The 25384-nt window shown below is 40.6% G+C and overlaps 1 protein-coding gene across 5 annotated transcripts in view; it reads left to right on the top strand.

The window, feature by feature from the left end:
* The window catches only part of CDKAL1 (CDK5 regulatory subunit associated protein 1 like 1), a 714482-nt gene that overhangs the window by 165763 nt on the left and 523335 nt on the right, over positions 1 to 25384 (top strand). For all 5 annotated transcript variants that reach the window (XM_030314751.1, XM_030314750.1, XM_030314749.1 and 2 more), the window contains one exon: positions 12108 to 12204. In XM_030314751.1, the coding sequence (XP_030170611.1) occupies positions 12108 to 12204 (97 nt within the window). The remainder of the gene's footprint in view (positions 1 to 12107; positions 12205 to 25384) is intronic.

Raw genomic sequence — 25384 nt, 5'->3', positions numbered from 1 at the left:
ACTGAAGTTTCTTCTCCTATCAGCTGGGTGTAAAAAAAATTGCACATAGATTGCAGCTTTTTGGTGGGGAGTTTTCAAAGAAATTTACTTTTTTCTAATAAAAATGTAAATATTGGAAAGGAAAACTTTTCTACTGATGTATTTGGTATTACCCTTGTGGAATTTTGGTGGGAAGTACTACTTTTGGGGACAGATAGTTCCTGCCATAGTCACAGACTCTTAGTGCTAGAATCGGCCTCAGGGTTCGTGTTGTTTTAACCATTTTCCTGTCTGGGTGAGAAAATTAAGGCTCAGAGAGGAAGATTTGTCTTCCTGTCAGTTATGGCACAAGCCGGGCCGCGAGTCGAGGTCTCTGGAGCGTCAGTTTGGGGTTTTGACTCCTTGAAGCGGCCTGCCTCTCAAAGCCCCGCTTGTGTTCTCAGGAAGAAGGGGTGCAAGCGTGCGCGTGCAGGGCGGCCCTGCAGACAGACCTGGGTCCTGGGCGCCCTCCGCGCTTTCAACGCTCCGGCCCGCGCGGTGGCCAGCCGCCGCCACGTACAGCAGAGGCACAAGTCCTCTTGGGGGCCTGTCTTTGAACCCTCACGAGCAATTCTGAATGACTGGGTCTTTTCCCTGTCGTTCTAGTGACCTGTGACAGGGATGGCCGGAGGATGTGTCTGCAGACCAACTGTAGTCTTCAGCTAACCGTGACATCCTGTTTATACACCGTGGGTTAAAACCACTTTCATGTGGCTTCTGAGATATATAGGAAGGTTCACAAGACTTTAGAGACAGCTACCACAGTTGTACTTTTCTTCCCCTTTTTGTGGACTGGGAAATTTCTGGTTATTTAGCGCTACAGTATTTTTTTTTTTTTTTTGTATTAGATACTTGTCTTCTGTTTAACTCCTTCATTATAAAATACGGTAAGAAGTTTAGAAACCACAGAGAAGTGTACAGGTTAGTGAATTATTCTAAGTCAGACATCCCTGTAGCTACCACCCGGTTGCTTAGCCACACTGGAAACCCTTCGATGCTTCCCGCCACGGCTGCAGCTTTCTCCCTGCGTCCACAAGTGACCAAGCGCTGCCTTGACTTTTGTAATAATCACTTCTTAGATGGCTTTATCACCCAGGTTTTTTGTTTAGATGATAAAGTTCAATCTTGCCCATTTTAAAAAACCTTGTATGTATTTTTGGAGTGTATATATATATATATATATATATATTCACTTCTGTGCATTGGTAAACTGTGGAGTTACTTAAAGGAGAAATTGACTGATTTCAGTAGAATTCAGAGAAAAATTTCTGGAGGGAAATGGAACTTCAAAATTAGCCACAAACATTGCCTCTAACCTTTGTAATTAAAAAAAGCCTCCTGGGGCGCCTGGGTGGCGCAGTCGGTTAAGCGTCCGACTTCAGCCAGGTCACGATCTCGCGGTCCGTGAGTTTGAGCCCCGCGTCAGGCTCTGGGCTGATGGCTCGAGCCTGGAGCCTGTTTCCGATTCTGTGTCTCCCTCTCTCTCTGCCCCTCCCCCGTTCATGCTCTGTCTCTCTCTGTCCCAAAAATAAATAAACGTTGAAAAAAAAAAATTAAAAAAAAAAAAAAAAAAGCCTCCTAAGAACGACCTGTTTTGTTTGTAAGGTGAAGTGAAATGGATAATTGATGGGATTATGTAGTTAAAGCAAACCAAATCTTCTCTCTTCTTCCTTAGCATGTATAATTTTGCATCTGGAATATTTTGCACTTGCTACATTGAGGTCGTTCAGTAACTATTCGTTGATTATATAAAAACGTCTTAATTGTGGCAGTCCTGTGTAGCTTCTTCCTGTGCGCACACAGCTTTTCGGTCCTCCTGGTGACACTGAACACAGCTTCCGAGGCGCCATGAGCACATTCCTCTTCTCTTACGTGCCTCTCGGAGGGAATACTTGGTCCCTTTTTGTATGACTGCTGAAACTTTCGTGTCTTCACAGTAGACGGTGGTGGGAATGAAGAAAACCTATTTTCTTGTGTATTACAGTATGGTTCATGTGTTCACGTCAAGTTGCTAAATGGCGAGTGCTGTCTGCTGGGTTATTTCACTCGATCGTTTCAGTTGATGTTGGTGTGAGTGATATTAGCGTGATGGCAGCGTGAGTGTGGTCACATTTGTCCTTTGGCTGGCACTGCAGAAGTGGAAGCGTGGTGGCACTTTCTCCCACCCCCCACCGCCCACGCCCGCCCACCAGTTGTTGGTATTTGGGTGTTTCACATAGAATGGGGGGGCCGTGTCTGTTTCGCTGAGGTTTAGGCTTGCTGGAACTAGAAGTGAGCCCTGTCGCTCCCAGGATTCGTCCGGGCCCAACTATGTTAGGTGCTCTTGTCAAAGAATTTTTTTCCCTCGTGAAGTTATAAAGTAGTTGCATTTGTTATAAATACCTTTCTTATCTGAGGTCAGATTAATCATAAGCAATAGCTGTATTACTTTTGTGAAGATGTAAATAGAATTGTATTTTTTACGAAGGAGTGAGGGAAGGGACAAAGTAGAGAGTTGAGGGGAAAGTTGTGCTGCTTATAATCAGTAAGAAAATAATTCTTAAGAGTGTGATAGTAATTCTTATGAATTGTTTATTTGATCTGTGAGAGTGAAAATCGTGATAGGATTTACTATAAAATTCACGTGGAAATAAGTGGTGTTGGCACTGATCACATGTAGTTCATCTGATTGGATCCATCTGTTTCTGACGATGAAAAAGATTCCTGTTTAATGGTAGTTTTATTAAATTTTAAGAGACATAAACATGGCTGTTAATCACAACTTTAGTTAATGACTCATCCTAGTATTATTTCCTGGTCTTAGGTGTTCTTTCAGAATTTACTGAATTGCAAGAAGGGGTTTGTTTTTAAGTTTATTTATTTAGTTTTGAGGGAGGGAGAGAGGGGGCAGAGGGGAGGGCAGAGAGAGAATCCCAAGCAGGCTCTGAGCTGCCCAGAGCGACTGAGCCAGCCAGGCGCCTCCCCGCCAAGAAGTTTTTTGAAAATGTATTCGAAGGTGTGTAAAGTGAATCAAATCTAGGCATTGCCCTCGAGGAGCTCATAGTTTCGTAGGGGGAGACATGTCCTTTTGCAGGAATTACGGTTCTAGAAGTCAGTGCTGAATGTTACAAATCATTTGTTGTATGAACAAGTACATAATTAGGACAGTGATTTTTCTGAATTAGCTAGTTCACATTAGAATATGTTAAAAATGAGTTGTTTATGGTGCCCTGATAATATTCTCTACCTCTTGTCCTCCGGTGAAACCTCTTGATTATGCAGGAGTTAAAGCTTGCTGAAGCCCAGTTAAGGCAGGTTTGAAGAAAGTTTCTCTTCTCTTGCTCTGTTCTGTAGATGGGGATTCCATATTCCATTACTGTATGGATTAGTCAAGGAGACAAACTCTTACTTTTACCTGGGCATGAGTGTCTCTTGGTTAGCCACTTTTATTGTATTATTTAAATAGAGACAAAAAATTTTTTAACATTTATTTATTTTTGAGAGAGACAGAGACAGAATGCTAGTGGGTTAGGGACAGAGAGAGCGGGAGACACAGAATCTGAAGCAGGCTCCAGGCTCTGAGCTGTCAGCACGGGGCCCCATGCGGGGTTCGAACTCATGAGCTGTGAGATCATGACCTGACCCGAGGTGGGACACTTAACCGACTGAGCCACCCAGGCGCCCCTTGTTGTTTTATTTTAAATAACAAAGTGCTTTCCTGTTACCCCCCCAGAGGATCAGCTTTTACATTAACTAATGCCTCTTTGGATAAGTGACTTTGAAAAAGGCACGAAAGGCTTGGAAATCTTGTTTAGGAACTTTTTATAAGTTTCTGATATTTTTTCATTCAGACTGTGTAGCCAATTCCAAAATCCAGTGGATCTCCCCCAGAAACCAGGTTGGGATCTAAAGGTACCCCAGCTCAAATTGTATTCAGGATGGACTAGAAATAAGCCCATGTGTGCATTTTCCTTCTGAACTTTGGTTCCTTTAGTTCAATTTTTAGTTGAATCAGAACTGTATACTTCCCTATTCCTTCCTCAAAATATAACCTAGATTTCTGTTGTAATTTAATTTTTGTTTTTCTTGGTAAATGTGATAATTAAAGTACAATGAGATGTGCAAATTGGACAGTGAATTGAATAAATGTAACAGCTGATCTCTTTTCACTGTCAGTTTTTAAAGGTCTTCTGATATACTGATAGACTCTTGAGATTGCTTGCTTTCTTTTTCCATTTTCTTCTTTCTTTTGTTTCTTTCCTCTGTCCAAGGGTATTACCATCTAAAGTGTTTGCTAGGAAGAGTGTCAGGATATTGATCTTCGGGGAGGTGAACTAACTACAGATTTGCTTTTCATTTTATGAAATGAATTCTCCGTAATAGGACTACATCTGTTGTAACTTTAGGTTACTTTTTGTGTTGGTCCTTTTAAGGAAGGAGTGTCTTGCTTACTTTAATTAGCTTAACAAGAAGGAAATGATTGATTTGAATGGTAACTGCTGTGTAAGTCTTAAATGCAGTTTTAAAGGTGGTGAAGTATAATGTATATAGTGGTCAGATTTTCTGAGCTTCACTCCTCTTACTTTTTCTTGGATCTCGAAGTTACAAGGTACAAATATCATTGAACCTTAAACTTTGTAATGTAGGGGAGGAAAAAAGAAACAACCTTTGTGTGTACTTTCTTAGGTTCATCCACTGGGGCTTGGGGATCAATCTGATAAAAGATGGCTTAACAGGGGGAAAAAAACCAAATTTAGGTATGCAGGGGTAGTTCATGGGGACACGTGACCTAAGGAGGAGGTTGCAATTTGGAGATTGTATGCCATCTTAACAAAGGGGTAAGAGTAGAGAGGAGCTGAGATGAAGGAGAAAGGGCTTGGGGTTCCTTGGAGAGAGGGAATTTATGGTAAGGTGATTAGAAATACGTGGGAAATGAGGGTTGTTTAGTAGGGTTGGTTATGCAGATATGAGATGGTTTGAGTTGTCTCTGGAGTAGTTCTCTTCCTGATACTGGAGAGGGTGATGCCTTCACACATGGAGATTTATGTTCTGCATTTAACCTAATTGTGGGGGGGTTGGGCTCTTTTCCTGAGCCTGCTCTTTCTTTTTCCTTTTTTCTTTTTTAAGTTTGTATATTTTTAGAGAGAGAGAGAGAGAGAGAGAGTGAGAGTGTGCATCAGTGGGGGAGGGGCAGAGAGGAGGAGAGACAGAATCCCAAGGAGGCTCTGCACCATCAGCACAGAGCCCGATGTGGGACTTGAACCCTGAGATCATGACCTGAGCCCAAATCAAGAGACATATGCTTAACTGACTGCACCATCCCGGTGCCCCCTGAGCCTGCTGTTTCTTAATTGCTTTTTGCTCAAAATAATCTTCTTGTCAAAGTGCTGCATTTTGCGGTGGCATATTCTGGCCCTCTTCAATGACTAAACAAAGTTCTGGGTGACTGGTAGCATTGTACCAGATTTTAGGAGGCTTACTTAACCTTTATTTGAGCCTGCATTAACTTCTTCCTGTTTGAACTCAGAACACTAATATTCTTTTGAAGTAATTCATCAAAACTCCTAGTATTAAGGTATTTTTTAATAACATATACAACATGTTAGTATAGTACTACATGTGTATGATTTATGTACAACTGTATGTATTTATGTATCTGGGTTATCTCCCTCTTTTTTATGCTGGTGAGTTCTTCGATTAAAAGTTTTGGTGGCCACTTGATATCTGATGAGCCTCTAAGCATATACTGCACACACATTTCATTAATGAATTTGTGAACATCATATATATATATCAAGTGAGGCTGTTGATGGTCATCATTTATTCCAGAGGTTTCATAGATCCATTGTGTAACAGAAGTGGCGGTGGGTGAATTGAGTAGACAAGCTAGAAATGACATGTTGAGAGGTAAGAGCCAACACAAAAGGAAGAGAAGAATCCATCTGTGTGGCTTCCCGAGATTATTTATCACTGGGCCGCACGGCCTTAAGATCTTGGTAACCCTTGGCTACCGACATCATTATGTTGAAGCAAAGGGCAGTGATGGATGACTGTCAGTTCTGTCTTTACCTTGGGCAAGCTATTTCATCTTTCTGAGCCTCTGTTTTCTCTTTTATAAAATGAAATCACAGGGCTAGAAAGTTTGGGGTGTCTCTTACAGATGTGAAATTCTCTGTCTGCAGTGCTGAAGGCAGTCAACTGCGGGTACAGTTGGAGTCACCATATTTTGCACCAATAGGAAATGCAGGCGTGCCATACAAATATTTTAGAAACATTTCCTTTAGAATGGTTACCTATTTTTTTGACCATACATGGTTTGGGATGTAGGCCAGTGTAGGGGATAAGGCTTCAGGAGGTGAAAGAAGGCAAATTTGGGTGAATAAGTGGGAGCTAATTAACGGGAAAAGACAAGTGTTCAGTGATTAAAAAGGCAGACTTGATGGGGTTTATCCATCTTGAAAATAACCATCCAAATGTGTATTCAAATATGTAACTGGGGATAGATACCTGCAGACATTCAAGTCCAGAGTAACTGGGGTTTTGTCTCATGATCGCGAGACTCAATGTTATTTTAACTAAACCTAGTTATGTCACCTGGAAAGCCAGCTTGACATGACATACATTTCCATTGCTCGAAAACTGAAGCCCCAATTCTGTAAGACAATTAAGCACCCCTACTATCTGGTTTCTAAAGCTAGTGGCTTAAAAGTTGTATCCAAAGCACTAAAGCCACAGGTTTTTCTCTCTGATTCAGAAATTCAGCATCAGGACTCTTGGGCAGGATAACGGTAAGTCAGTCAACAGCAAGTCCATTCTCCCAGTTGTTTTTCCAAAAATTGTAGAATTATTCTTAGTACATCTTGTTCTCTTGAATTCAGTCCGTCAGCAAAATCCTCTACCTGTACCCGGAAGAGTGCCCAGGTTCCACCCACTTTTCACAACCTCCGCTGCTACCTCCAGGAACATGTCTGCCCTGTCTCCTTCCACCTCTGTCCCCTCATGGTTTACTCTCAGCACAGCACTCAGAGTGATCTTTGTAAAGCGTGTGCCAGGACAAAGCACACCTCTCCTCCTTCCTCGACTGCTTGTTCCAAAATTTACAAGAGGCATCATGGTTGTTGAAGTATATCATGCACACAGATCCTTATTTGCTGAGATATTTTTATGTTTCACATGGCTACATGTCTAACTATAAATACTTCAAATAGGTGTTCCCTTAAATATTTGCAGAGAATACTCAACATGCAGAGACTGAAGACTGTGCTTGCTTTGTACAGAAACAGATTGGTTTGACTCTCTTTTTAGTGCTGTTATGTGGAAGTTTTTATGAGTATATCCATGTGCATTTAGAAAGGTGAAAGATCATGGGGCACCTGGGTAGCTCAGTCGGTTAAGCATCCGATTTGTCTCAGGTCATGATCTCACGGGTTCGAGCCCCATGTCGGGCTCTGTGCTGCAGATTCTGTGTTTCCATCCCTCCCTCTCTCTTCTGTCAAACATAAATAAACATTTAAAAAAAGTGAAAAAAAAAAAGAAATGTAAAAGATCAGATATATATCTAAGAAATACTTTTTCATGAAAGAGAACTTTGGTTGAAGACCGAGTCATTATTAGGAGTATTATATCGATTAAGCATCACATCGAAGGGAAGATGGGCGTAGTAGGAAAAAAGAACACGGAGAGAGAAGCAGCATTTCCTCCCTGCCTGCTTCTTGTGCAGAACTGTGTTTTTCTTGATTTTATTTCTTGAGTGTATTACTCTGCTATGAGATCGTTCACAAAAAACAGAAAAACAGGAACTGTCGAATACTGTTTCTACTTTGAGGACATTCGATACATTATAATCCCCATAAATTTCTGTGTGGTTTTAATCAAGAAATGTTTGCTCTAATTTTTATTACACGATCGAAACCCAAGTTGGATTTCTGTTCTGAGATCTGGTGTGCAAGGAACAGGGGATCTTGGGTGCCCATCTGAGCTCCAGCACCAACTCAACGTGTGAACACTGGGCTTCAGTTACTGCATCTTCTTGACTCTCAGTTTTCTCATTTGCGAAATAAAGCAAATGATACTATGTGATCTTTATTTTTTACGATTTCTGTGAATTTTAAGGTTCTGAACAAATCATCTCTTGTATTTAGTAGTTGACAGAAAAGAGGGAAAGGTTTCTTTATGTTTTCTGCATCACTCTAGTGCTGTAGTCAAGGATATGTCTCTAATTTTAGAAGTGTGTTTCAGGAAAATAAGGATGATTATAGTGAATTAGTTTTACATGTAATTTTTATTTTAATTAACATTTCAAGGCTATCTAAAATGAAAACATGGAAATTCATGCTACCTTAAACTTTCTTAAGGTATTATTGTTACCAACGTTCATATTTTGAAGGATAAAAGGTTTTAAAAATGTGTCTGTGCTGAGTACTTTCTAAAGAAATTGTTCTATTGGCTTTTATTAACCGGAACAAAGCTCACTAAACAAAAAGAACAAGATGTAAGAAGGGAATGTTAGAACAAGAGGACTCAGAGAAATTGTGTTCACGCCTTTTGCTGCTTTATTTGGTCACATATAAAATGAGGCATTAACATTCCATAACGGGGCTGTGATTTTGCTTTGATTCTAATTCTGGTCTACCCTAGCATTTAGTCCAAATTCAATAAAAGCATGAAGTAATATTCTAAATAAATCACTTGTTTCATCTCTGTTTTGACCTTTTCCTCTTAATTTTCTGGTGTTGTGCTTACTCCCTGAAAATCAGCCTTGGACTGTTTTATGACCTGGTTTAGTGTTTGTAATGTCACTGGAACATTTTCCCTGTATTGTTGTACATATTGGCTGTACGGTTTTCAAATGTTACGGAGCTAACTGCATAATGGTTAACCCGATGAAGTGCCGTGGGAATGCCGTGTAAGTGCTGATCCTCATGATTATTGTTGTTAAAGTATAGGTGTTGGTGGTGATGTTACCTCCGTTTTGTTTTCCACACTAGTATTTTTATCCTGTGGAAATGTTTCTATAGCTCTAAAGAGCCTTAAAGTTTTGTACTCAACCAGATTGTCTCCACACCTTTCGGGACTATTCTATCCAGGGTTACCAACCGTCACATTAACTTCATTCCCAGCTGGCTGACTTGAATCTCTGGAAACCTGATAGGCATTCGTGGAACCTCCGATTAAGTGTGTCCTGTGTGAATTTGTTGCTTTCTGTTCCAGTCCTCAGCCAGCTGCTTCTTTGGGCCAAATCTGACCTGCTTCCTATTTTTGTAAATGAAGCTTTATTGGAACAGACACACACACACACACACACGTGATGTTATATATGATTGCTTTTACATTAAGGTGGCAGAGTTGAGACCCTTCCGACAGAGACCTGTGAGTAGCGAAGGCTAGGGTATTTACTCTCTAGCTCTTTATATAAGATGTTTGCTGATCCCTCTTAGACTCAAAACCTTGGCATCACTTTGGATTCCTCCTTGGGTTTTCCCCAAATATATTTAAGAGGAAAACCCATCTCCTTTCCTTTAATCTTTCTTTTTTCAGATCTTTCACCTGCATTCAGGTCCTCACATCCTTTAGCCTAGAGTATTAAATAAATTTCCCCACCCTCTTGGCTCCTTCTCCCCTTATGTTTCATTTTATGTCTTGCCATCAGCGTGATGTTCCTAAGATTTGGTGCCACTCTTTGTCCGCTCTGCTACCAGAACACTTCCCCATTCCCACTAACTTCAGTAGAAACTCCCCAGCCTCTCTCTTAAGGTTCCTTCCATAATATAAGCTTTGCCAGTCTCCCTCATACAGGAGTTCTGTAGTGTAACACTTTCCTCTGACGGTCTTGTCTTCGTCCATGCGGGAACAACCGCCTTGGGCTCTCTGTCTCCATTTTCCACCTTCTCCTCCTACCGTCTGCCCTAAAACCCCCCTCAAGTTTGTTTGGAAGTCTTTACTGTCTGTTTCTGTCTGCATATTCCTTTTCCCTCCCTGATACATATATGTATGGCGTGTGCCTCTTTCTTCACCAGTGGCATTTTATTTGATGCTGTGTTGTTGATGTCCTTTTACGTCTCATCCGTTATAAACCAGAAGCTTGTTGGGTGCAAAGTGCGTGTGTTCCCTTAAACTCTCGACGTCATGTCTTAGGCGTGCTTAATAATTAAGTACTTGAGTCACATTATAGGAGGCAGGCCTTCTAAATTGAATGTAATTATTGGTGACCTCACAGACTCCCTTGGATGTTTGCAGTGATTCTGGGTGTTAGAGGGAATTCTGGAGGAAACCAGACGTCACTTCCTCATGTAGACTGTTAATGTAAATGGAAAGATTTTTTTCGTCTGATAAGGTATTTCACATTTACTGCAAGAAAACTGTTTGTGTGCGGTGATGTGTATGGTGCTGATAAACACAAGTGGAAGCAGCAGGCAGAGCCAGGCAGGAATTCTCTTGGGTGTGGTAAGCAATCTACCAAACTCAGATTTTTTTTGATTCCGTCAACACGTTCCCCCCAGCCCCACCCCCAGGATTCCAAGAGGAAAAATTATACCAAAGCACTCTAATAAGTTATTGAAGTGAAACCCTTACAGATGATGTTAGAGTAGTCTTTTACACTCTGCTTATCCGTTCATTCAGTCATTCCCTGCATTCCTCCCGGAAGGTTTTGATGCGGCTGTCAATTCCAGATAGCTGGTTCTGTTAATCCCAGGGTTCTTGGGGGGGCCTCCTGTTCTGAGTTTGTTCTCTGGAAAAAGTTGAGAAAAACAAAACAATGTGCCAGGTGTAGAGACTTTTCACTTCACAGTGGTGTGTTCCTGAAACTGGGCTGCTGATACTCTTAACTTCCTCAAATGGTTTTAGAAACAGAGATTGCCAGGGGGCGGCCAGGAAGACAGTTTGGTGTATAAAGCGTAGTACCCAAGCATGTGGCAAAAAGGGGAAAAAAAAAAAAAAAAGGAACAAAGCATCACTATATTCCAAAACCCACACACTTGAAAAAGAATTAAAGACTTGAAAATGTAATTTTAATTGGGCAAAGGACATGCATAGTTTCTAGGAAAAGATATCTGCTCTGCTGGGTTCACCACTGTTTTCCACTGTTGTCTAGCACATAGTCAGTGTTTGCTGTATACACGCATGTGAGATAAATGAGTAACACAGATGCATAAAATATATCCCAACCTTCTTCTAAGTAAAGAAATGCTTCATAACTGGAAATGTATGCCTTTGAATCGGCATTTCTACTCTCTGGAATTTATTCTAGGGAAATAATTAGCATAGATTTCACATTTATGTTTCCATAATCGTGGAACACTTTCTCAAATACTCAAAGATGTCTATCTGTCCATCCACATGTATATGTACATATGTTGTTAGCATAAGTTAGCATAAGCACTTAAGCTTATGCATGTCTCCAGGGAACAAAACTGGGAGATATATGAATTCCCAGGATAGAAAGGGTATTATACCTTCAATTTCTTTAACTTTTGTTTGATTTTTTTAAAAGCATATTTTATTTTTATACTGATCAAAAGACTGAGAAGTTATAGAATGAGTTTTAGGTACATTTTCATTAGTAATTAAAATAACTTATTTGAATGGCTAACTTGTCTATCTAGAAAGTGTGTTTTTTTAAGTTTGTTAATTTTTAGAGAGAGGGAGGGAGGGAGAACAAACGGGGGAGGGGCAGAGAGGAGAGACAGAATCCTAAACAGCCCAGAGCCCAATGTGAGGTTCAGACTCACGGACCGTGAGATCATGACCTGAACCGAGATTAAGAGTCAGAAGCTCAACTGACCACGCCGCCCAGGGGCCCCTAGAAAGTGTGGTTTGTAAGAGTGCTTTATATCCTTGAGAATTCTGTGGAAGTACATTTTTTGGTTTTGTATTGGGACGGTAACGAAAGACATTATCAGGTTGGAGTGCTGTTGTGTCCTTTAATGGTGTGATCAATGGATGCACAGTTGAGAAGTCTTACAGTGTTTTCTTGCAGCGGTTGTAAGAAAATCCAGCTTCTTGGTAGAATGGCTTCTTATGGTTTGGAGAACTTATATGCACTTACATCAGTTTCCAAGGGTATACTTGTGAGCAAAAGAACGACACTGTTTTTCTCTTCATCTTTCTAGAAAAGCTCAAGAGGAGAACAAGAAAATTGTGCTAGCTGGATGTGTTCCTCAAGCCCAGCCTCGGCAGGACTACCTTAAAGGACTGAGTATCATCGGGGTAAGCTTGTACCTGACGGGGAGGACAGAAAATCCTAGGTTGTTGAAACACGTGATAGGCCCACATTTGATTTGCTCTTTCTGTGTTATTGACAAGCTCTGTTATGCTTCCGACTACCTGTCAACACACTTCCCCTGTTGCCGCTGAAATTTTGTCATGTCTGTGTAACTTTTTCACCTTAGCACAAAAGAATGTTCCAGATTTTCTTGTTGAAAACACCAAACATTACGAAGCCATAGTATGGGATTTAGGTCCATTACTAACCCCTGGCCTTTGTCTGCCTGTCCCGTGCTGCGTTTTGCCATGGTGTACGTATCATTGTACTTTTCCCATCCCACGGACCCATGTGTCATCCCTCCAGCACACGGATGCCTTTTTCTGGAACGCCCCACTTCTGGTCCCTCTCACATCATGACTGCAACATGATTCGTTCCGTTCAGCCTCCTCTGACCCCTGCGCGGCCTTCCGCAATCCTGTGCCTCAGTTCCTGGGTCGCAGCTCACTGTGTGGTTACCTGTCATCTGCTCTCTCATCGCAGCATTCCACAGAGTTGTGATTTTACCTTGACTCTGAGAATTTTTTGATTAAGGCCACCTTTCTACTTACATCATTAACTTTACAGGACAGCTTTTCAGTCTTTTTTAAAACTCTAACCATGTTACTCCAGCCTTTCCCATGGTGCCTGACATACAGTAGGCACTCAATAAGTGCTTGGTGACCGGCTGAAGGAAAGAATCTTCCTACTGTATTTTGGTCATTGGCATGCCTTCTTCCCTGTGGGGCACTTAGCATTGTGAAGTCAGGACACTTCCTGTCTGTTCCCTCTCTCATTCTTTGTGGCCATCACGGTTCACAAAAGGCCCAGAGGTAGCTGGCCTTCAGTCGGTATTTGTGACCACATGGTGGTACTTCGTCCTCCTCACCACCCTCCAAGGGCTGTACTCAGCCTGCTCAGCAATCTTCTTTTAAAGTAGGCTTTGTTGATTTTTTAAAGAAATATAAAAATTCAGTATGCGCATAAAAAAATCACACGAATAATTGGCACCTGGAATGAGGTTTATTGGATTTTTATTTATTTTATATACTACTGACAAGTTTTGTTTTCTTTTAAGATTTTATTTTTTTAAGTAATCTCCATACCAGTGTGGGGCTCGAGCTTATAACCCCGAGATTAAGAGCCGCACGCTCCGCCAGCTGAGCCAGCCAGGCGCCCCGTTATCGACGACTTGTTATAGTGTGTTCTCAGTGTAATGAACTTGTTTTCTGCTGTCGAGTCCTTGCCCCACTAGCAAATTTAATAATCTGTGAGCAAACATTCTCGTGTTAAACAGAACCTGAATGTTTGAGAAGTTTAGTTTGTTTTCACCATTTGTCTGTTTACTTTATGATTTCTCCTGGTTTAAAGGATGAAATGAATATGGACTCCCAAGTTATGTTTTCAGGTCAGACTAACTTTCTCCATAAACATAGTCCTGCTGTGTTAGGGAAATAGGAAACTCGTTAGAATTCGGATTCAGAGATGGAACGTGGCAAAAACATAGGATTCCTCTTAGATTTCACCTCAAGGAATTCAGTTATCGGAATAGCATAATTTCTTTAGTATGACAAAGCCTCTTCTCTGTGTACAGTTTGGTACCATTTTCCTGAACTCCGCTGTGTGCAGTGATGGGCTCAGAATATGTTAGGAGGTAGGGGGGATTCTAAGGGAGGATGCCCGGTGCCAGCAACGGGGAAGATTATCTCAGGGGTGATATCGTCTCATGGCTTTGGCGACTAACGTCTCCCTCTTCCCCGTTTAGTCCAGTATCTTTTGCGTTCTGTTTCCTAATCGCGTTTAATTACCTCAGAAGTTCTTAAGACTTCCTTATTTTGCTCCTTTATGAGAATGGAGAAATAAGGTCACGTGTTTTAAAAAGGGAATACAAGGAATATTCATAATTCCATCCCTGAAACACAGTAAGTATAACTTTGCTTATCCCCTTCACTTTTTTTCCCTCATTGTGTCCCTCGTCTGTTTCTTTTTAATGTAAGCTCTATGCCCAACGTGGGACTTGAACTCATGACCCCGAGATCAAAAATTGCATGCTCTACCGACTGAGCCAGCCAGGCACCCCACCTTTAGACTCGTGCACCTTTGACTTACTGTAATCTCCAAACCATTTTTATCCTTATGTCTCCATGAGCTTTTAAACCATTTTAAATCTTGTGCTCTCTTAGGTATTACATGTACTAAACCACTTTAAATCTTGCATTAGCACTCTATTGAAGGATATGCCATCATTTACTTAACTATTCTTGTTGGATATAAGGGTTTTCTAGTTTTTAGGAAGCATACATCATATATCGATGTCCACAAAGGGCTTTTTATTTTAATTGCAAGTCAGTATATTGTGAGAAGTTTCCGAAAGTGGATTCACACTATTGGTGACACTGTTTGAGTTGTAAGTTAATTGTGTCTTCAGTAGTTAGTGTTCCAATGAAACTATGAGATTCGACTACTCTTTGTAAACATCATTTTTAGAGCAGTTGTTAAGTGGCAGCATGTATATAACATGTATCGTAACTGACTGTATATGAAAACCTTGTCCAGGGGCGCCTGGGTGGCGCAGTCGGTTAAGCGTCCGACTTCAGCCAGGTCACGATCTCGCGGTCCATGAGTTCGAGCCCCGCGTCGGGCTCTGGGCTGACGGCTCGGAGCCTGGAGCCTGTTTCCGATTCTGTGTCTCCCTCTCTCTCTGCCCCTCCCCCGTTCATGCTCTGTCTCTCTCTGTCCCCAAAATAAATAAACGTTGGAAAAAAAAAAAAATTAAAAAAAAAAAAAAAAAAAAGAAAACCTTGTCCATAAACTGAGGGTTGAGGGGGGGGGGGGGGGGAGGGGAGGGTGGGTGATAGGTATTGAGGAGGGCACCTTTTGGGATGAGCACTGGGTGTTGTATGGAAACCAATTTGACAATAAATTTCATATATTGGAAAAAAAATTAAAATTAAATTAAAAAAAAAAACCTTGCCCATAGAACCTAAACTTTAAAAAATCTGGAGTAGGAAACCAAAATCATCTATAACTGGTGTTTGAAAAGACCTGTTTCTGAAGATAATTGTTAGAATTGCTACAAAAATAGAAACCTTCTGAGACAGAGTGAGTTTCCCTGAAATAAAGAAATGAATTAATTGATTTATACAAAGGAAAAAATTCTGAAGTATAAAAAAAATATGAAGATGTTTAAGTTCATTGACTCAATAGGAAACTAGTTTTTGAGGGTGTTTGGGATTGTATTGCTCAGTTGATTTACAGACCGAACGAAAACTGATATTCTTTAACAAAATTCCCCTTACAGAATATCTGTGATGGAAGGGCTTTAATAGAAGGGGAAGAAAGAAGCCTTGTAACTGCAGTAGGTGTTTTTGTCGTCTGCTAGGATTTGTCTGTGTCACTGCGCAATACAGGGAGGACGTGTTGATTCTTTCGACCAAGTGATTGAAATAAAAAGCTGCCTTTAGGTGGGGATCAGTGGGTGAGCAAGCTACTTACTGTACACCTGAATTAAAAGGGCACGTTATCCTCGTGTTTGCAAGTACTCGTGGAGTAAGCAGTTAGGAAGATATGTAATATTTAAAAAGGATATTACTACTGTTGTAACGTGTGAATTTCCATCCGTATCACCCCTTAGAAATGGTGCATTTAATTTGTTTTCATTATCAGAGATAGCAATGTAGTCAGGGCACTTAGTTATCAGTTGTTTGACCCCTGAGTGTTTTATTGTCATCTCTCCTACTGTCTCCTGAAGCGATCTAGTTGTAATTAATATTATTTGTGTGGTGGTGAATGAAGAGAAGATAACAGAATATATCAAAACCTACCAACCTCTGGGTCCATACGAATGGATTTCAGTGGAAGTAACTTCTAAACTGATCTCATTCTGGAGCACAAAAATGTCTAATTTTTTTACATTGGGAGAGGAGAGAGAACAGATTTGAAAACATACATGTCTTAGATAAAAAAGTCTTTTTTTTTGTAACCAAAACTTGTTTCATAGCATGATTAAATGAAATGTATATTTTATATCTAGAATATATGTATTTGCAGGTAACCAGTATGGAATCAGGATCTTTTTAATAACATTTTACCTGACAGTGAAAAATTTTCTGTCCCCTGGGGGGGGAATAGTTATGGTTAGCCCATCCACCTTGGAATGAGTTTTAATGTAGTGCCCCTCTTGTGATACCTACTGAATGCTCCTTTCCTTCTCTTCAGCTCATGTATTGTCAGGAAAGTTTCTTTTAGATTAGTCAACCAGAAAGTAGACTGTGCTCTGTTAAAATCTGGTAAAAAAAAAAAAAAGAAAAAAAAAAAGAAGAGCAGACTTCAGGATTCCAGGATTTTCAAATCCCAGGGGCCGCCCCATCATTTTTCTCCAGCAGGTACTTACTGAGAGCCTATTATGTGGCAGCACCTGGAACAGGTATGCCGCCGCATGTACGATTATCAAAGATCACTTCCCTCTTGGAGCCTACGTTTCAGTTCTTGGATAACTGGTGTGAGCCTAGAATGTCTCTTCCCCAAGAGAATGTGGTGGGATGGGTTCCTAAGACCATAGGGAGATTGATTAGTCGGGAACCTCTTGGTAAGGCTCAGGTGTACTTTGAGAAATATACTTTGTGTCCGTTAGTTAGAAGTTGTGTTAAGAATAGGTACATGAAACAATATTTGCTTGAGTTCTTCTTCAGGCAGTGTTATCTCTCCATTATTGCAGTTATTATTTATAGGCGTGACGTTTATTAGGAGGGTTGGTTTTGAAAATTTTAGGAGGGAGCATGTTTACAGAACTGTACATTTTGTGTTGATTTTCTGTGCTAATTAATAAACAAGGACTGCATCTGAATGTGGTGTTGATTCATTAGGCTTATCTTTGTAGTTGTATACTATCTCTAGAAATCCTAAATAAAATGTGCATTTTAGATTATCACATTTGGAAACATGCAGTTCATAGCAGGATCTATAACTTGATGTTGAAAATTTGTAAATGACAAAACTTCCTGATTTGCCAGCTGTGAGCCCCACAGGCAGGTGCACACTTTTCTTTGGATAGCTGAACAAAAATGTTGTTCAGCACAGGTGTCCACTTATCTCAGGGACTATTAACCAGGTTGATTTGCAGTGGCTTAAACATCTTTTCAGTCAGCCTGCCCTAATACTGAAAAGTCAAACAGCACGATGAATATTTCCAATGTGGACACTTTAATTTTGAAAATTACGTGTATAAATACAGCAGCATTTGAAAGAGACTCTATCTGAGAATATTTCTGTCCTATATCTTATTGCAAAAGGTAAATGAATTCATGGAGTGGAGCAAAGTGTCACGGTAATAGTGGCATTGATATCGAGGGCAAAGCGTGAGAAATTGTGTCCTTCTGGTTTGTCTCTGCTTCAAAGATGTATTTCATCTTGTTATATTGCTTTTTTTTTTAACTTTAATTATTGAAAAGGCAGTATCATACCAGAATGACATGTAAATTTAAAAGGCCACTCGTGTTTGTGCCTTTGTTTTCATTTCTTTTGTGGCCTCTTGTAGTTTTTCCTGTATGTGTGTATATTCTTGCGTCGTTCACATATTTTTTTTTTTTTAAATTTTTTTTTCAACGTTTTTTATTTATTTTTGGGACAGAGAGAGACAGAGCATGAACGGGGGAGGGGCAGAGAGAGAGGGGGACACAGAATCGGAAACAGGCTCCAGGCTCCGAGCCATCAGCCCAGAGCCTGACGCGGGGCTCGAACTCATGGACCGTGAGATCGTGACCTGGCTGAAGTCGGACGCTTAACCGACTGCGCCACCCAGGCGCCCCGCGTCGTTCACATATTTTAAGAAAGTAGCACATATTAGTAGTTAAGAGCGTGGATTCAGGAGCTAGATTGCACAGATTCATATCCCTGATGCACCACTTACTTATTAGCTATGTGGCTTTGTACAAGTCATTTCACCTCTCTGTGCCTCAGTTTCCTCCCCTGTAGACAGGAGGTAATAATAGAACCTAACTCTGAGTTTTGTCAGGGTTAAACCAGTTAATACGTGTAATGTGGTGAGCACGGTGCCTGGCACTTGGTAAATGCTCTGTCTGTATTAGCTTTATTATTATTATTTCTTTAATTTTTTTTTTTTTTTTAATTCACTTAACTAATAGAGTCAACATCGAGCAACATACGCTGTGCCTGGAACAAGAACTCTTTGCTAGAGATACAGAGCTGAATAAAATGTCTTTCCCCTGAAACCCGTGAAATCTGAAGAGGGGCACAAATAATCATGATGAATATGCAGAGGTGATAAAGTCCCCTGTGGGGACACACGTTGGATGGAGTCGTCCTACACTTGGGCCTCAAAGCCAAGAGTAGTGATTGGATGGAGAGAGGAGAAAAGGCTTTTAGCAGAAGCCACAACACATCTAAAGAAGAGCATGTGGGCTTACCGGTGCCTGGAAGGCAGGGGACTAGCAGGAAGTGTAATTCAGAGAGGGTAGTTTAAGAGGTGTAGTTTGGAGGAATGCAGATGAGGAATAAAGAGGGCCCTGTGAAGGTGGAGAGAACGGGTTTGCATTGCACGAAGTGCTCAAGTGAGACCCAGTAGGACCGGGGGAAAGACTGAGCAGTAGCACAGCCTGGAAGAAGTGACACTTACTATAACGAAGCGGTATAATCGAGTGGTTGTTTCTCTATGCCCTGTACTGGCTATTTGTTCATTATCTTCTTGTATGTTATTTATACTGGTCCTTTTTCTTGCTTTAAGACAGATTCATTGAGGCATAATTAACATATAGTGAAATTTATCTTTGATGAAGTGTGACAAACGTACTCTGTTGTGTAAGCACGATCACAGTTAAGAAACAACATTTCCATTGCACCAGAAAGTTCCCTGTGTCCTCTTGTAGTCAACCCCCCACCCCGCAACCTAACACACATACCCACGGTCCTTGGCAACCGTGGTTCTGATTTGTCTTACAGTTTTGCCATTTTCAGAACGTCCTAGAAATGGAATTACATGTTACTTTGTTTCTTGCTTTTTTCATTTCGTGTAATGCCTTCGGCATTCATCCCTGTTGCTGTGATTATTACTAGTCCGTTAGTGTTTGTTATGTAGGATTTTTTCACTTTATGGGTGGACAGTTTATCTGCTCACCAGTGGAGGCAATTTGTGTTGTTTACAGTTCTGGGCTATTAAATAAAGCTTCTGTGAGCATTCATGCACGGATCTGCGTGTGGCACTGTTTGCACCCTCTCGGGTAAATACCCAGAATGGTATTGCCTAGTCATATGGTATACATCTGCTCAGCCTTTCCAGAAACTACCAGAGTATTTTCCAAAACTGCTGTACCCTTTCGTTCTGTAGCAGCAGTTGACTTGCTTCGCATCCTGACCAAAAGTTGGCATTGCCGGCTTACAATCTTAGCAGTTGTACTGGGTGAGCTGTGGTAGCTAATTGTGGTTTTTTTTAATTTGCTTCTCTCTGTTGAGTGATGATGTTCAGCATATTTTCATGTGATTATTTGCCATCGCTGTATCTTTGGTAAAGTGTTGAAACCTTTTACCACCTGCCCCTCTTTTTTGGTGACCTTGAGCTAGGAAACTTTCTTAGGATGCCTGGGTATGCACACGCATACTCACATGTGCACACACACGGACACGGACACAACTGTTTCTTAGGACTGAAAGAAAAGAAATTGATACATTGGACTTTATCAAAAGTAAGTACTCTTGCTTCTCAGAAGATGTTAAGGAAATGAAAAGGCAGGCCACAGACTGGAAGAAAATATCTGCAAATACATGATCTCTTAAACAGTTTGTATCTAGAATATATAAAGGATTTCTACAACTGAACAGTGGGAAATCAGTGTCTCTTAACATGGGGGAAAGATTTGTCTTTTTATCACTTTTCATTGCCTTTAAAAGTTTTGATATAGTAGAAACTTGAAAATTTGGATGGGAGTAGTGATGAGTGCATAATGAGGTTTGAAACTTAAAATGTATATTCCCAGGATCTCAGAATAGGTCTGATAAAGTATGTATTTCTGTCTCTTTTAAACCCCTTCTTTTAAAGTAAGAAAAGGATTTATTCAACTTTTTAGTTTATTTGCAGTTTACTCTCATGGACCCTCCTTAGGGCCAGGGACTTTGTTTATTATTATTTTAGATTTTTAGGTATTTTACATTACTTTCAGTGCTTATTAGTATAGCATCTAGTGAATGTTAAATACAAGGTATGCATCTAACTCAATTTTTTTCTGTATTGTTCTCTTTTTCCTGCAGCATTTATCTTTAAATTTTTCTTGTCCCGTTTTATGCTTTCATATTGGCCTCTTAATTAGTGCCTTAGTTTTGTATGCCACATGACAAATGACCACAAAAATGCTTAACACGACGTGTGCTTACTATTTTATAGTCCTGGAGATTGGAAGTTGGACGTGGATTTTACTGGACTAAAATCAGGGTGTTGATATGGCTGCATTGTTTTCTGGAGGCCCTGCAGGAGACTCATTTTCCTTGCCTTTTGCAAGGACTTGTGACTGGTGGCCCATTCTTCCGTGGTTCAAGCCAGTAGTGACTTCTCTCTCTTACCTTTTTATCATTGCCTTTCTCTCTATCCCAGAAGGGGAAGTCTCTCACCTTTGAAGGACTCCTGTGAGGAGATTGGGCCCATATTAGGTGATCCAGGTTAATCTCACCATGTCAAAATCCTTAATCTCATCACATCTGCAAAGTCCATTTTCCAAGGAAGGTAACATTCATAGGTTCTGGGGCTTAGGAGGTAGACATCTTTGAGAGGCCAGTATCCTGCCGATGACATGTATACCATTATTTATTATCTGATGTTTTACATCTCTAATGTGTATTTGTGTTTTGGTTCTATTATTGCCCTCTTTTTAACTTCAGTGTCACCTTAAAAGTAATTTTTTACTTCAATACTTTGGTAGTATTGTCCAAAATAACGTGTCTCTATACAGTTGTGTTTTTAGCACGTTGAGTTTTGTCATAATTGCAGAAAGAGTTGTTTTTTTCCACCAAAGAAAGTTTTAGGGGTATTTTCATTGGATTTAAGAGGAAGAAGTTTCTGGTACGATACTGATTTTGCTTGGCATCCATCTAGCCTGGCCTTATCTGTCTGTTAGTAATTTTTATGTCTTACTGAGTGTTAGTCACTCACTGGTACCATTCAGGTGGAAAATACGCTTTTAGTGATGTGTGGAATGTGCTGCCATATCAACTTCTGATGAAAGGACTATTTCTGCCATCGGGGAGAAATTTTTCTCAATGAAGAGATGCAAGAAGATAAAACTATGCCGGAAAATGAGAAGGTTTTGTTGAAAAAGTTAAACCACACGTAGTATCCAGCATTCTTTGGTGTATCTCATTAGCAAATTTGTTCACAGGCTTGTGAATTCAGTGATCTTTCTAGTAGGGTTGGTTTAGTGACTACTATGGACTTCTCCACATTTCAGAGGTTTGGACATTGAGCTGTCTTGCAAAACCATGGATAGAGGTAGGGACTTTTCCTTCACAACTTGGAGAAAACTTTTGGGAGAAAAATGCCTTTTGTTTTTGTTTTTGTTTTTGTTTTTGTTTTTGTTTTTGTTTTCAAGAGAGAAGTCCATATTGACCTTTAACCTATCAGATGCTGATTATTGAATCAGACTCCCCTTATGGTAAAAGTGAGAAGTTTTTTATAGTATAGTTCTTAACAGAGAAAGAAAGGCTTTTTTTCTTTTTCTTTTTTTCTTTTTCTTTTTCTTTTTTTCTTTTCCTTTTCCTTTTCCTTTTTTTTATTTTTTTATTTATTTATTTTTTTTCCTTTTCCTTTTTTTTTAAAGGTTGATAGGGTGTATAGGTGGTTTTGAAGTTTTGGTCTGGTATTGGTATTTCTAATTAGAATGGTAATGACAGGACAGGTTGTCCTAGTTTATTTATATACAATCAATTAAAGGAGACAATGAGAGAATTCCTTTGGATCTGTGTGAATATGTACCTATAACGTATTCACCTTTTTTCTGAAAGGATTTGAGGTGCCTCGGGATGAAGTCTAGAAATAGTAAAGCCCCAGCCAGATCCGTGCAAGTATAAAAGCACTCATACCAAAGTAATAGAGAGTACATTTTCAATAGAATTAGCCTCAGTGCTGCTGTTGAAGGGGTTCTCTTGACCCCACAGTGACGTCCTTGTGCAAGCAGAGTGGGATCTGAACAGCATAGCATTTGGTGCAGCGTTTCACCGGGCCTCCCCCACCCAACTATCTGACCGCCTCCCCTGTCGCTCTGCCCCTCACTCACCGCCATTTCTGTCTCTGCCCTGGAGGTTCACGTTGATGCTCCTGTCATATGGTTCAGGTCCCAGGGTTAGTGCTGCCTGTTGAGATGTTTACTGGACCACCGTGGCAGAATTGCCCTCTCTACCTCCTGCCACTTCCAGATTTTATTTTCTTCGTGGTATCTGTCATGACAAGAAATGAACATTTTCAGTTGTTGAACGTGTTTTGCCCCCCTCCCCCTCCCCATTAGAGTGTAAGGCCCATGATGCAGGGACTTTGTATTTTCCACCATCGTGTCCCCAGTTGCTAGACAGTGCTTTGTGTTTAGCTGGTGCTTAATAGATACTTGTGAAGTGAGTGCATGCACGCCAGTGGTGATTTGTGGGCAGAGGTTGGGGGAATAGTTGTTATCGGGGTCTCTTGAAAGTCCAAGTTCAGTCGGGTGGCATTCTGTGATCCTTTAGTGATGGCCTCCACGTGCATAGGAAAAGGAACAGTCATGAAACGTACCACCCACGTCCCGTGTGCCACGCCCGGATGAGATCTGCCAAAAACACCTGGCCAGACTTTCGCCGGGTACCCTTGTGCCTTGGTTCCTTTAGCCTCCGAAATAACAGTAGTACCTCCTGCCTAGGAATGTCTGAGGATTAAACGTGATAGAGCATGTGACGTGTTAGCCCAGAGCCTGGGACGTGGTAATTGCTCAAGAAATGTTAGCTGTCACTGTGCCATTACTAGTCATTAACGTACCTTGTGGCTCGTTGTTCGGGCAAAAGCCGCTAGGGCAAGAGCCGCTGACCTCCAGACGGTATCAGCCTGCTCCCTGACGGGACTTTTTTTAAGCCTGGTTGGCAGAACTGTGTCTGAGGTGTGTCGCGAATTGCCGCAGGTTGGGTGGCTGGCCGAGCCACACTCTAAACCCGCACTTTCTGGTGTGACCTGCCAATAGCTGCATCTGACTGTTGGAGTTAATTCACGTTGAAAGCTTGTCGGTCCCAGTAGCCACACTTCAAGTACGCAGTGACTACAGGGGGCCGTTGGCTGCCACGTTGGGTGGCACAACATCGAAACGCTTCCATCGGTGTAGAGAGGTCTGTCGGACGGCACCGCTCTAAACGAAGAGCACTTTGATTTGCTTTAGGTGACTTTGTGTAAGTTTGTTTCTTCCGTGTGTGTTTAGTTATAAATTTGGAGTAGTTCGTAATAGCTGAATAAAATATTTTGATGGATTTCTTTTAAAAGTTCTGCAGCAGAGTGACTCGTTAATGTTATTTATGAATTGTTTGTTCACTAACTCCTTTCTTCATTGTCGACAACATATGGAGTCAGTAATAGAACATACTGCATGCCTTTTTTTTCCCTGTATATTTATAACTAAGTGCCTGAAGGACACGAGATACTGTTTTATTTATTTTATTTGAATTATATGCCAGAAACTAAGCTCTTGTGTATTCAGGGCTACAATTTATAGTATTAATTAAGAACAGCTTTCCTTTTCTCTCCAGAATGAATTCAATATATTCTTCATTACCCTACGTGGATCTTGAGTTTGTTCTCTTGTAATTGTTTTTTCTTCTCTCCCTGCCTCCCACGTGTTGGTGGTTTTTGTTTTTGTTTTTCGGCCTTCTAACTCCCCTCTCCCATTTACTGCTTCCCCCCAACCCCCGTCTCTTCTCTCCCTTCCTTCTCTGCTTCCCCTTCTTTCTTTTTGTCCCACCGCTTCCTCCAATATCCACCTCACTAGAAATGGAAGCAACACAGTATTTTCTTTAAATCGCTCACTGAACTTTCTCCCTGCGTGTTTGTAATCAAGTGCTGTTTTTATTTTCTTAATGTTTGGTAGACGCTTTTTCAAGTTCTAGAGGCCCTCCACGCACCTAGTGATTAAATTATGTGTAGGGATCATTGATTTTTCTGCCATAAAGCAAATGGAATTAAGTCCTTCTTTGAAAAGATGAGACAATAGGGGTGCCTGGGTGGTTCAGTCGGTTAAGCATCCGACTTCGGCTCAGCTCATGATCTTGCTCCTTGTGAGTTCGAGCCCTGCGTCCTGCTCTGTGCTGACAGCTCAGAGCCTGGAGCCTGCTTCACATTCCGTCTCCATCTCTCTGCCCCACCCCGGCGCGCTTTCATTCTCTCTCTCTCTCTCTCTCTCTCTCTCTCTCAGTATAAAATAAAACATAAAAATCAGATAATATATTTTCAGCTGTGTACATACATTCGAGCAAATTCTGTGCGACTATCAGCATAAACAAAAATTCTCTTTATTTGTTCAACATATACATACGCACACACATATATTTTAAACTTTTATTTTGACATAGTTTCACACTGACAGGAAAATTGCAAACAAAAGGAATTACCATATACCCTTTACCCAGATTCTGCAAATGTTAATCTTTTAATAAATTTGCTTATAATTATCTTTTTTAAAAAAATGTATATATACATTTCTTTCTGATTCTTTGAGAGTAAGATGTAGACGTGATGCCTCTTTACTTCTGAATACCCGTATATTTAAAAAATGAGAATATTTTCGTACACTCTTAGAGTATAATTATAAAAATCAGGAAATTAACATTGGTACACTGTAGGCTTATGTGAAGACCGTATTCAGCTCTTGCCGGTTGTCCCAGTAATGTCCTCGATAGGAAAAGAAAAAGCCCCGTATTTGAAGTTGCATTCAATTCTCAGGTTTCTTTAAGCCTCCTTTAATTGGGAATATATATCCTCAGTTTTTCCTTGAGGTTCGTGACCTTGGTATTAGAACGTTTGACCGCCATCAGCCTGTATTATTATTATTATTATTATTATTATTGTAATAACAGCCTTTTTGAGATATAATGGACACAGCATACAGTGCTGTCATGAAGCATGTATAATTTAATGATTTT

The sequence above is a fragment of the Lynx canadensis genome, chromosome B2 (genome assembly GCF_007474595.2).
Source record: "Lynx canadensis isolate LIC74 chromosome B2, mLynCan4.pri.v2, whole genome shotgun sequence".
NCBI classification, from domain to species: domain Eukaryota; kingdom Metazoa; phylum Chordata; class Mammalia; order Carnivora; family Felidae; genus Lynx; species Lynx canadensis.
This window is presented reverse-complemented; position numbering and strand designations above follow the sequence as displayed.